We start from the raw sequence: 14434 nt of genomic DNA, 5'->3' as shown, positions 1-14434 counted from the left end.
AATATATTAAAGGCATCCTAAGTTTATGCATTCAATCTAGGTAGGATCAACCTACCTATTATAACAATAATTTAAGGCTCTAAAAATTTTTGTCAATTATTTAGCAAATCATTTATAAGTAAAACCAAAGTTAAGAGAAAATCCAATTATGAATTTCTCAAATGTTTAAATTTCAAGTTTTTGTAGTCTAAAATAATGCAAAAAAAAGTTTATGGATCAAATAGCAAATAACATTTGATTGACACAAAATTTGATATGTATTAACAACATAAAAACATGTAATCCAATGATTAAAATTTTAAAATATGTATTCATCTTAATTTTTTTAGTGTGAGTTATAATCTTAAGCTACAAATAAGTTTGTAGCCAAAGTTTATCTTTTTTTCAATCACCTCACTGGGGCTGTCCATCCAATCCGATGACTCGACCCACCAGAAGGTTCCGACCGGATCCGACCCGAAAACCGGCCGACCCGATCAAGTCACTGATCGGCGGCAGGTCATTTGTTCCAAAAACCGACTCTGGCGGGTCGGTCTCGGTTTTCCTCCCTAAAACCTAAAAAAACCCGATCCGATCGATATACTAAGAATTTCCAGCAAAAAATTTCCAGAATCCGGTAGAAATTTCCAGAATCCGGTGAGATTTTCCAGATTCCGGCCTCAAATTTCCAGATTCCGACTTCAAATTTTCAGATTCTGGCAACAAATTTTCTTATTTCGACAACTTATCAAGTAGATTTAGTGATATTTCGTCCAAATCTAGTGAAATCTCACCGGATCTAGTGAGATCTCACCAAATCCGGTTAGATCTTTGCTGGATTTGGCGTTTTTTTGCCTGAAATCAACTATTTTGACTGGATTTTTCACCGTGGACGGTTCCGACCGAACCAACTGTGTTTCCGATGCAAAACCGACCGCGCCAATCCGACTCCCTCACCGATCAGCGACAGATCAGGATTTTCTCAACCCGATTCATTGGGTCGGTCTCGAGTTGGGCATAAACCCGACCCAGACGAACCCGTGGACACCCCTACACCTCACTAATAAGAATTTATTTCTTTTGGTTTTAAACTTTGAAATTCAATTTTGAATTTTTTTTAAAAAAAACTTTTGGAATTATTTCCCAAACTCTTCGAAATTGTTGTTTGTCAATGGGTTTTTGATAATTGTTTTGAGGAATAGACAATGATTTGTTTTGTTATATAAAAGTAATGTACATTTGCACAGGTACTGGCTAGTTTGAAATTAATGGTGGGAGTAAATAATTCATGTCCACCATAATCACAACTGTGAGATTATTATCTACAAAGCAAAATATTTAAGTGCTTAAGAGAAATATTTTAGGGACCTATTAGTGGTCGGCTTTTGTGAAAAAAAATGAAAAATACATTCACATTTTTCGTGCATGTGTACATTCATGTAGAGAGAGAGAGAGAGAGAGAGAGGCGTGGGCTGCATACCACAAGTTTTCCCTAAAAAGTGATTTGTAACAAGTTCTTATACATTGTAATTGAACGTAGGGATTTCCTTTTTTATTGTCGCATTGATATAGACATGCTTGAACGCCATGATAGATTGGCTCGTTGAAGTACACCAGTTTCTTGATGCAATTTCAATAGACTATATAATACACTCTGTTATTCAGCAAAGAAAAAAAAATTATACTCTGAATGCCCTCTATGACTTTCTGTTTTTTTATTACAACATTCTCTTTCGCATTCAATGCAATCATGAAATAGTAGAGGAAGCTCTTCACGTTTAGTAATATGAACAAGAGGGATTGGAACTGGAATGGGATGGTTACATTGGTTAGGGATCTCACTATCAATTTGCACTTCAAGGAGAATGAAGATAACTAATTAACATCATCCCTAACAAAAGTTTTCTTATAAATTTTCTATCCATAAATAATATACTTTATTGCTCTTCTTATTTTGAAGTTCAATTCAAAATGATAGTTACATCTTCAACTATTGTTTTTTATATACAATTGAATGATTATAAAACTTTGAAATCCATGCAATTTAATATATAAATTAAATATTTTTTGGATTTTTTCCTCAAATAAGTGTTGTCAAAGAATTTTAACTTTTGGAAGAATGAGAAATTTTAAATTAATTGTTTTATAATTTTAGTAATGTCATTTTGCTAGGTTCATTAGATTTTAATATAATTTTTTTATCTTAATATGTCCATTTTCACAAAAGCAATGTATTGCTAATAAAATGCATGACATCTCAGTGAATGTGTATGGTGGGACGAACCAATGATCATGATATATTTGACCATAACTTCCATTTAAAATGTTTTGAAATAAGATATTGGTTCAAAATATAATAAACAAGCCATATTAAAGTATATGGTATCCAAATAACCTTACTTCTAGTTGTACAAAGACAATGTTTATTGTTAAATGCTCATGTATAAGACTTTGCTAAAAAAACCTTGTGTTTATTGAAAACTTATAGAAAAGATGAATTCTTCAAAGGGGAAGCCATAAACTCTAGAACTGTACACGGTGTGGTGCAGTTGGTTTTGGGCTATGTTTTACATCGCAACTGCAGGGATGGTTCCCCTACATGTTTGACCACACTTTAATTGTGGAGGGGTGGAAACTGGCCTACACAAGGTGTGGTGCAGCATACTAGTTTGGTGTGGTTAGTTTGGTTATTCCTCCATTTTCTCAAGACAAACTCAATAAAGTCAGCACCTCAAACCACATTATAATCATTAAAATACTCCAAATATTTCCACGCACAAAAAACAAACCAATTCACTATCTTTATCTCAACAATCCCATTTCAAATCACAAAAACTCAAATAAAAACCAAAAACAAAACATAACCCATAACATATATATAGCAAATTCGTGGAGACGTGAAAAAATACTACAATGGAGATGGATATTTGGGTTAACACTTTTCGATTTATTTCTACATTTGATTGCTAAATCAGAGGCAGTGAAAAATTGTTCTTGGCAATCAAATGAACCTGTTTTCTAAAAACCTTTACCAATGTCAACTAATAGATAGTTTCTTCTTCTTCTTTTTTTCTTTTTCTTTTCTGTTTCTACTAAAGAATAATAAAGAGCTCTTGTAATTTCATTGAGTAATGGAGCTAATTATAAAGGCTGCTTTTCAACGCCAATGAAATTCGAAAGACTGTGGAAGCAATCGAACTGTATACCAGCCACATTATTCCACTAACATATTCGGTTATTAGGTAAAAATTAATATACTTCTAATGTCGAATCGGATCAACTAGGACAGAAACAAATTATTGGGTTGAACTCTTATTTGGCGTCGAGGTAATAGCTATATATAGTTATCGACTCCGGTATGTTTTTTTTTTTTTTCCTAAAACCATATTAATGGTCTTGCTTTGTGTCAGCTGCCCACTTCCTTAGGTTCACGTTTGCTTTCTCAGCCTGCAATTTCAAAACACAAGAAATAAAATGATAAGTCATTATGTATAGAAAACAGAATTAATACTAAAGGATTTTACCTCTTTTTCCCAGTCACATCGCATGGTAATGATGGCCAATATCAAGGTTTGAACAGCTGTTCCACCAAAAATCATTCCAGCCCAAATTCCCTGATTGAGTTTATTTTCATGTCAGAAGGCAATGTTGTTAATGGCTTAATGGATACATGTTATGGAAATCGGAAGAATTTCAGTGCAGTTTATCTAGTATGAATCAATGTAGTTAAGTGGTGATAGCTAATTAATTAATTAATTAATTTATCATGCAAACGCGTGGTAGCACAAACAAATTACCAATAAACTAATTAAACAATGGAAAATAAATAACACAGTGATTTGTTTACGAATGAGGAAAATCTAATGATAAAAACCTCACTGGGTGATTTTCAAGTCATTACTCCTGAAACTCCACTATTATCACAACAAGTGGTTACAAGTAAAGGAATCTCAAGTACCTTACCAACATATAGTTGAACCCTTATCCCAATACCTAATTGGACTTGTTCTGTAGTGAAAGTTCACATTTCTGATGCATGACTCCAAAGTACATGACTAACCAATTGCGTGGAACCCAGTACCTGACTTCAATCACCAACTAAGAAAATTGTTGGTTGCAAAATTCTTCAGTTTATCCACACTATGAAGATCAAGAAAATGCTTGGTCACAAAACCCTACGGTGCACATACACAACAACTTCTTCAAGAGAAAGAGATGAACTAGGGTAAGAACTTCGTCTCCGGTCACAATTTGCTTGAACAGAGTTTGCTCAATGCTTGTGCAACTTGTGAACTGTTTGACGGCCCTTAAAACAATCCTTTTATATGTCTAGGGTTAGGAGAAAAGAAAACCCAAAAACATATTCACGGATCCCAAGAAAATTAGATTAAAATTCTGAAATTCTTAAACCTCAATAGATAGAATGTGTCGAGCAGCTGTCGAGCAGGTGTCGAGCACATCAGACTTTGAATAGCTTTCTTAAGCTCGATAGATGTAACTGTTGAGCCAGCTGTCGAGTTTTAATGAATTTGCACTATCAGCTTGTTTTCTTGGATAGACTTGAAAGTTTCAACACTTGATCTTGAAACAAGGTTTCTTGAAGTATTTAAACATATCCTAAATCTACCCAAGTACAAGTAAGGTGTGTTTTGTCAAAGGATAAGTCAATTACATAAAATTATGATATATGTTCTTAACATGTGAAACACATATGTCTTAACAAGTGGCTACATGTCACCATGCAACTCCTTGACTTTTCTTTTTTTTTCCGGTGACAATGCCCTCACTTGTGGGGATTATCAAGAGGACTTGAACCCAAGACCAGAGTCTTGTGGGCCCAGGGCCTGACCACTAGACCACCCACCTAGACTTTGCTTAATTAATGTATTTGGTTGCACGACTTTCATTGATATATCATTGCAGAATTCACTTTGTACGGTTTATGCATCAAACATAGTTTTATCGAAATATCAGGTAAGATTAGCTTCAACGTCTGTCTTATGAATTATAATCTTTTCATATGAAGCTAAAAAAAAAAATTCTGGTGCAGAAGTACATGAAAACATTTTAACTTGGTGAATGTCTCTTGCAGTCACATTTCACAAGAATCCAAGAGAATCTAAAGCATCTTAGAAAAAACTTAAGAATGCTGTGCAAATAATGGCTCTGAACTTGGGGAAAAATGTTTCTCACCTTTCCTAACATGATTCTAGTTAGTGTCGCTGCAGGATACCTAATTAATTTCTTCCAAAATATTTTATCTCAGTTTAGCATATTCTTCACACACTTTCTTCGTAATTAGTCTAAGTACATACCAACCTGCAGGTTAATCTGATCAATTTCAAATTATCTTGCTTTGCAACTTTTACCTCCTAGTTTTAATGAGAAATTCATTCTAGATGAGCTTGAGTTTTATGTGGGCATAAGATGCACAATGAGATCAGCAACTGGATAGCATATAGTCATTACAAAGTGTTTTTGGCTTGCTTGCATTGACTCAATTGAAATAATAATACGTACCATAACTCCTTGGTGGAGGACCCATCCCATGAAAAATCCAAGCGGCACCCCAACCAGATAGTAGCAACCTAAGTTTATGTATGCAACATATGCTTGCCATCCAGATCCCACAGCCACGCCTGATAAATTTTTAAAAAAAATATATAGGTAAAATTAAATTAACTATATAAAATTCAAAATATGTAGCTTCTTTTTTTCCCCTATTTATACACATTTCAAATAATGAGGGGAAAATCTATTAACTAATCATTACCAGAGAGAACTGGCTGAACACTGTTGAGAAGAATTGTGAAGGCTAAGAGGATCGAAAGCTTGTTCACTTCTTCCAGTACAGGTTTACTTGAAGAGAATATCAAGGCAAGCTCATTGTGGAAAAACATTATCAATAGCCAGAAGAAGAGGCCAATTACAATATAATTGATGTCACCACCGATACTAATGTAGCAAATTTAGCTCCTTTCCCATTGCCAGCTCCAAGTTCATTTGAGACCCTCACTCTGTATTATCACCAAAAGCTTTAATATAATTGGGATTTTCTCTCTTTTTCTATTTATGAACTGAAATTCTTTCATGTCCTTAGAGAAGTATATATATACACACACGCATCTGCAGGGGCGGAGCCAGAAATTTTTGTTTGGGGGGGCCGATTTGTGTTGCTAATTTATTAGTTTATACAAACTTTTATACACATACACAAACACATGTTTCTATACACACACAAAAAATTAGTATCTTTCAAAATGAATCCTTAAAATTAAATGTTTCATAGAATTAAATTAATCTTTCTCTATCTTCCATAGTGAAATCTTTACAATTTTCATTTTCAATATAAGTTACCAAATTGTCTACAAGAAAAAAAATTCCAATTGAATTAATAAAGTGTTCAAAGACATAAATGATCCAAAACTTTAAAAAATGAACACATTTTACCATAAAAAATGAATTTGAAACAAATGTTCTTTATAACTACTAGACAAATTCAATTTTTTTTAAGAACATTATTGGACCAACTCAAATAGTTGGGGGGGCCAAATCCCATTTTTGAGGGCTAATTTTTAAAATGTTAAATATTTCTATATAGTAAAAAAAAACTTTCAAAAATTTTGGGGGGGCCATGGCCCCCCCACCCTAACATGTAGCTCCGCCCCTGCGCATCTGTTGCATGTTATACAAATGGAAATAAGAGTATTTTAGTTTTAATTAAACTTAGCATAGTACCATATCTAGTAACAAGTTTTCATTGTAATCAAAGCTGGCCTGGTTACATACCCTGGATACATATGCACATTGTTGTTATTGGAGGGATGCATCTTGCAAACCTCGCAAGTCACAAGCTCATGTATCTCAATTAAAAAAAAAAAAGGGCAAAATGTATGCTCCATTTAGAAAATTTCAAACCAATATATAATGAGTAGTGTTTATAACACACAAATTGTGATTTCAAGTCATAGTTTCAATTGCTTTTGTGGGGGTTTAAAGTGTAAAACAGTTTGGGTACAACAAGTTTACCCCATATATAATACAACAATAGACTCGAATGCATGCAATGGTTCAATTTTTTGTTTGTTTGTTTTGTTTTGTTTTGTTCTGTTTTTTTTTTTTTTTTTTTTTTTTTTTTTTTTTTTTTTTTGGTTTTTACGCAAGTTTATTTAAGCTTATGAGTTGACTTATTTTTTAAGCTAGCTTATATATAATTTTTTTAAAACCTTTTTTTTTTTTTTATATATATATATATAAAGACATCTATACTTTTATTCACCTTAATTTTTACGTTAAATAAGCCAATAACTTTTAAGCTATCCCAAATGGATGTTGTTTACTTTGGTGTTATACAGTCACACCTAAACAAATTTTAGGGTTCATAGATGTTTTGGCAAATCATAGTGTCAAAACATAATAAATTGGGTAGTATCAATAAAATTGTATTAGGGATGAGCCTAGATCAAAAGCTGCCTAAAGAGGCTGTGATTGATATGCTTGTGAAGCCAAGTTTGATTGTGAAGTTCAAGTATTGCTTGAACTCAATTGAGCGCATGTCTTGTTGAGAAAGAGGTGGAGCACCCCTACCCATAATGAGGGTGCAAAGAGAGTACCTACAAAGGTACTATTGGACTCATAGTTGGAGGTGAAGATTTGTTAAGTCCAACCCATGATAAGAGAAGTTTAGATATAATTACCTTATTGGTTTTGGAATCCTGCAGCGGTTAGAAGAATAAAGGGGAGGTGTATTACTCCTACTAAAAGTGGTAGTCTCACATTTAAAAGAAAAGAAAGTAAGGACGTGTGTCGGTTACTATAATTTGAGTAGTGGTGTAGTTCCGAGGGGGTGTGTATGTGTTAGAAGACAAAGTTTTGTCTAGTGTCTTAGTGTGGGGCACATTTTGGGTGTATTAGTGTAATACCCTGAAAAAAAAAAATTAAAAGGAAGGGTATTTAAGTAAATCTTTTGTGGGGTTAATTTTATAATTTATAATTATAAAGGAGTTATTTTTTAGAAAAATATGGTTGAAACCCTAGCTATATAAGCTTATTAAGTCAAGTATATGGGGGGATATTTTTGAGGGAGGAGACGGTGAGAAAAAGATGTGTTGGAAGCCAGGGCAATCGTAGCTGAGAAAAAGATTCATGAACTGAATTTAAAACTAGAAAATCTTTAAAAAAAAATTGGTGATGAACAGAAGACTAGAGTTCGTAAAGCTGAACATCTTCTTAAAGTGGCGGAGGAAGAGATGTTGATGGCAAAATTGGAGGCTACTTCAATATCTGAAGAGTTAGTGAAGGTCCATAGATGGTGGGTTCCACGTTGGCTTGCAATCCATTTACGCTATTTCCAGTCCTATATAGTGACTCACTGGAATGATCATGGAAGGCCAGCCTCGGATTTGTTAATCCAAAAAGGCATAGGAAAAATAAAGGTCAAGTTGAAAAGTGGGCTGAGCCTTACATTGAAACAATGACGACTAAATGGCTACCAAGCATGATGGAACAATGGTTGACATTTGTAACCCTCTTGAACCTCATATTCATTCACTTACTGCTAAAACGTTTGAGGCCTACCATGCATCTAAGAGTTCTGTAGTACCACATGTTATAAAGGTACAAAAGATGGCAGATCCTTTTGTTCAGGGAGCTAGGAAGTTCACACAGCCATACTTCAATCAAGTGATATCTAAGGATTTTAGAAGAAGTGTTAGGGAGAAGTTCCTTTTGGTTTGGCTTTTGGAGGTAAGTAACCTTATCCCAATTGGTTTTATTTTGATTTCTATTGCATTTTTAACTACTGGAATTGTTTATAACTGTTAGAATTTTATCTCAACTAATATTACTAATTTCAAGTAAAGAACTATCACAAATGTATATGAGCATTGAATATAAGATTTATTTTATTTAATTGTTTTTTTTTAGCTATATTGATTGAAAGTAAAGAATATAGAATTATCACAAACATATTTGAATACTGAATATATGATTATATATATGTATTTGAATGAGATATATTTTTGGTTTGAATTATTATTTGATATATATGATTTTGGATAATCTGACTATGTTTGACTCTGATACCCAGCCAATGAGAGTTTTTCATTGGTACTTTGATACCCAACCAATAGGGGTTATTCATTGGTATTTTGATACCCAAACCAATTGGGGTTATTCATTAGTACTCTGATGCCCAGTCACGGGGATAGAGCGTGACCATAGTCATAAGATTGTTAAGAATATGAATTACGTTTGAATATTTAACTATTTTGAGTCATTAAAACTACTTGTGTATTTTTGGAACCTATTATCAGTTATAGTTTTTGATATATGGAAAATTTGACTACTTTCTAAACCATCTATGATATATTTGTATCATTAAAGTATGTGATCTATTTGCAACTTATTATTTTAAGATTATGAAACTTCTTTAGTTATTTTTGAAAACCCATAGTATATCATAACTTTTGAAAACTCATAATACATCTTATTACTCTACAAATCTATTGTTTGATAGAACTTATTAGGATTTTGGTTACTTATTGAGTTGTTAGCTCACCCCTTTTTCCTCCTCCAGTTTCAGATTGTGAAGAATAACAAGTTTTGGGAGTTTTGATGTTGCGTTGTGAGCAGGAAAAGAAGCTTAGTAATTTTGGGATTAGATGGTCTTCAAATAGTTTTATATTTTTTGGCCAATTGGCATTATGTACATGAGGTTTGGATTTTGTTCTTATTAAATTATTGGAGATCTATTCGTAAAGAAATTGTTGAGGTATTTTGAATTTATTTGATTTAATTTTTGTGGACAAATTTTAGTTGCTAAGAAGGCCTTGCATACTTGTAGGGTGCTTACTTTATAAACGTGCGGCAATTGTCACGTGTCTATCTTTATACTTAAGTTCGGGGTGTGACAATTAGAGTTTTGGGTTAGTTTATATTTGAAAATTTTATGCAAGACTTTATGTGTGGTTGCAATTCCTATTAATAATAGTAAATTTTGGTTGGCGTTGCTTATAGATATAAGCTTGGAGTTAGGCCAACCATGTTAAATATTGTTGTCTTGTGTAATAGGTTTAATTTATTATTTGTGTGTTACACTTCCATTAGCTCCAAATCAAAATAAACACACAAAAATAAATAAATTATGTGTTCTTATACACCTTGAACTCTAAATTATTCTTGAAACCACAAAGATCTTTTCTAGTAAGTTTATTACAAATAATTTTCAAGGAGGAAACTTGGAGTGCCAGAAGGTCTAGTTCATGCACTAGAAAGATTCCAGAGGTTCTACCATCACTACAGTAGAAAAGCAAGTGAAATGTTTGTAGATATTATAGAAAGCATGTGAAACGTTTGCGGATGTTACAATAAAGAGTCTAGTTATATACTAGGTTATTGTAACTATTCCTCTAGAATGAATTTTCTATGGTATTAGGTCTCATAGCGGTTTTGAAAAGGTTTTTCCTTGATTTTCCACTTCATTTCCAAATCTTGTGCTGAGTTTTATTACTTTTATATTTCATATTTTTAGATTTGGTATATGCCAAACGGTGATAAAGTATAATTATTTGGATCATTTAACTATTTATTTTTAAGATATAGATATAGTTTCTACTTCTAATTATTGTTCTTTTATTATTAGACCAAAACACTTAATAATAATAATAATAATAATAATAATAATAATAATAATAATAATAGTAATAATAATAACTCCACTAATTATAATTAGTATAGGATTTCAAAAGTTATATTTAAAATAAGGATCATTGATTGTCTATGAAAAATAGTGTTGCCGCACAATAGTATTTATCCATCGACATAAACCTTAGCGGAACAAACTCCTAACTCATAAGATAAGAGACCAAGGATAGGAGTAGCTGCCAGTCAACTACTATACATGGCTGAATTATTATCATTATTTTTTTCACTTGTTGATGATAAGATATTCTCAAGCTTTATTCCTCAAGTACTCATCTTAGCACGTCATTCATGTTTCTCTGTGCTCGTCTATTTGTTGGTAGCCAATTTTTTTTTTTTTTTTTTTGAACAAAGGAAATTTTGTTAGCCAATTGTTCAGAACTGAATGATATAAATATATATATATGGGCAAGACTTAAGTATAGTACTTAAGTGCTATATATTCCTTAGGTCCCTCTATTAAGATTCTATCATGTAAATTTTTTCTCATGGAATGAAAGTATATTTTTTAATTAAGTGGCCACATAACTGAATCATAAGAGAAGAATCTAAAGAACAACACCGAAGTTACTGTATCTAAGTTTTATCCTATCGGTATATATAAGATGATGACACTCTCCCAGCAAGCTTGTCTTTGTAGAGATGAAAGTGAAAATCAGACGTAATTTTGACATGTTGGATGCATGTTTTATAATAATCATACTTATATTATTATTTATATAAAGCAATGACATAAAAGAATTATTTTCTGCATGGAAATTATAAAATCTTAGAAAGCAAAGATTAGATTGGATTGGATCATGTGGTGGAATATTAATTGGCTGTCAATATGAACCCCTCGAAATTCAATCCTAACACTAATCACAAGTCACAGCTTCAGGCTCTCAACGACAACAAAGAATATATTAATTAATACTATTACAAGGACTTCACAGCTTTTTTGTTTTGTTATTTTGTTGCTTAATGGCTTCACTATTATTGTCTCTATATATGCTTTTGTTCTATCTATATGGCATGACCCATGTTAGCTAAATAAATCCTGTGGCATATGTTTGTCATCCAATTGGAATTTATTGAACATCATGGCCTCTCATGTGTTTTTTCTTTTTTTTCTTTTTCTGTGGATGCTAAAATTTCAGCTAGCTTAGCATTATCAATTCATTTAAATGAAAATTGCAAAAAACTACTCCATCTTGACCCATCACAAGTCACAAGCCACAATAATATTCAATGACTCAAATTGATATTCCAGACAGTCACCTAGCCCCTCTACCAATTTAATGTTTTGAGCCCACAAACAAAATGCAATTTCAGCATACGGCTAAAGATGAATGGTCAGGCACACTAACTTTTTTTTTTTTTTTGATGAACATCAGGCACACTAACTGAGATATGGGATCCACCAAAAAAATAATTGTAATAATTTAGGTTAGGACACAAAAAGCCATACCCGGTTGCAGCAAAAAATGCCAGAGGAATCATCATCTCCCACCCATTTATGGTCATACTGCCAAACGAGACAATTGCATTAGTCCACAAATTGGCAAATGATTATTCAATAATAGAGGGTGTGGTTATATATAAAATAAAAAACTGATCTCTCATTACTCAAGACATTAATAAAATTTGATATAGCCTTCTAAAAGTGAGTTTTTTTTTTTTGGCTTGAAGAAAGTGAAAGGTAACTTATTTTAAAAATAATTGCAGACTAAAATTCCTCATCAATCATCAGACACAGACATAGTCCATTGCAATGTAACAGATAAAAATTACCATATGGACAATGCATCCACTGCAATCTCAGCATTCTTCAGATTCCCAGTCATCAGTATAAGTATTCTGTAATACCAATTCTCTAAGCTGCAAATTTGAATTACAAAGAAATAATCTTTAGTTATTCAGCCAAAAGAACAAAAAGCACATGATAGAATGTCACAACAGTTTAAAAGGTGTCCTTTTTTTTTTTTTTTATAAATCAAAATAAAATAATAAAACATTAAATTAAGACCCATTTTAATTAAAACTAAAAGTGTTACAAAAATTTTATAAGATTTTATTATGTCCCAGTACATTTATGAACATGTGGTTCTATGCTAAGTCCTAACCATCCAGCGCACATGAGCGCAGGACCCTTGCCCAAAAAGAAGAAACAAACGCTCGAGTAAAAAAGAAAAGTACAAAAAAGCAAAACATGCAAAAAGGAAAAAAAAGAAAAATGAAAAAACTATGATTGCAAAAGCAATTGAATCATTGAATGCCTAGTTTTCACACAGAAAGAGAGAGAGAGAGAGAGAGACAGAGAGACAGAGGTACCAAAGCATGACGCCAGAAGCAGCAGAGAGTTTGACAAACTCCCAGAGACCAGAAAATGCTTCAATGGAGAAACCAGTCCATGTAAGGGAGCATCCACCGCAGATAGTATAAGCGAGAAGCCCAAACACCAAAACCCACCAAGAAAAGTTCAAAGTGGCGGCAGTACCAACCACACCAAGCTTAAGTTTATACACAAACAGCCAACTCACAACCACATGCACCACTAGTGCAAGCAGAGACACCCAAGCAATCACCCCAGCCTTCATCTGGCTCTGCAAGAACCTCTGCAGAGGGAACTGAAATGCAAAGCTAAAATGAAGTGGTATCATCCACATAGCCACCAGCCCCGATAGCTCCGCCACTTCTGGAGGCTGTCCTAATAGCTTCAAAAACGGAGAAGCACATAGATAGAGAGGCAAAAGCAGGACACAACACACGAACAAAACGATCCATGAACGCTGCATATATACACCTAACATGTAATACTTTTTGGCCCCAAACGCTTGTCCACATAGTGTCTCTAAGGCGCTTGCCATTCCCAGCTGATGCACAAAATTAAAACAACTATTAAAAAAAACTGTAACATAAGCAACGTTAAACTATCGAATTCAAGATGTTTTGCTCTACTCTGATACCATATTCAACTACTTATTCTCCCAAAAGTTTGACTGAAATTTGTGAATTTATTCATTTAAACATAATTCTAACGATATATGAAAGCTTAAAGTGCAATATATACCAAAAACCCAAGTGAGCAATACATACCAAGAGGCCAAAGTCGAAGCCAATGATGACATTATTGGCAATGGAGATTCCAGCGAGTTCAAGGTCACCCAAGTGACCAGCAAAGGCTTGGGTGATGACCAACATGGAGTAGGAAGCGATACGACTGAAGATTGAAGGACCCACTATGTGCCACAGCTTCTTTGATTCAATCCAAAACCTCCTAGCAAGATATTGTTCTTGATCATCAACATCCTGTACATCATTTGATCGGACTGTAGAAGCCAAATTATCCAGTAAGGGAACCTTGGCATCCTCTAATGCCCCACTACTACTAGACATCTTTGATCTTTCAATCTGTTTTCTTATATTTTTGGCTGTACCGAATAATAGCCTCGTTTATTTTCTTATGAATCTTGGCATCTAAACAAGACACAGAGAGTTTCAGGAAAAAAAACACACACACAGGGTTCAAACTTGAAAGAATAATTCTTTTGGACAACTATTTGGCTTTTGGTTTATTACGGCAGTTGGTGAATTTGTTTATTTAAGTTGTCAATAAATTTTGTTTTATATATATCACGAATTATTAGGAGGGAGGTACTGAACCACGTGTGTACTGACGAGTAAACAGGGGCGCAGCGCCGCCTTAGACCACCTGACCTGAAATTTTTTTATATAATTTAAAATTTTTTATTTGTCTATTCTTCAGAAAAAA

The 14434-nt window shown here is 33.3% G+C and overlaps 1 protein-coding gene across 1 annotated transcript; it reads right to left on the bottom strand.

Annotated features, from left to right (window-relative positions):
- Positions 1-3098: 3098 nt before the first annotated feature.
- On the bottom strand, positions 3099-14243 carry LOC115950982 (protein DETOXIFICATION 27-like). Its single transcript, XM_031068271.1, is given in 9 exon segments — positions 3099-3426; positions 3504-3593; positions 5500-5618; positions 5753-5909; positions 5912-5996; positions 12131-12187; positions 12454-12540; positions 12994-13535; positions 13759-14243. Coding segments are annotated over 9 exon segments (1497 nt in total). The 5' UTR covers positions 14059-14243; the 3' UTR covers positions 3099-3366.
- Positions 14244-14434: the final 191 nt, after the last annotated feature.

The sequence above is a fragment of the Quercus lobata genome, chromosome 6 (genome assembly GCF_001633185.2).
Source record: "Quercus lobata isolate SW786 chromosome 6, ValleyOak3.0 Primary Assembly, whole genome shotgun sequence".
In the NCBI taxonomy this organism is placed as follows: Eukaryota; Viridiplantae; Streptophyta; class Magnoliopsida; order Fagales; family Fagaceae; genus Quercus; species Quercus lobata.
Note: the sequence above shows the minus strand (reverse complement) of the source record. Positions and strands in the feature narration are given on the sequence as shown.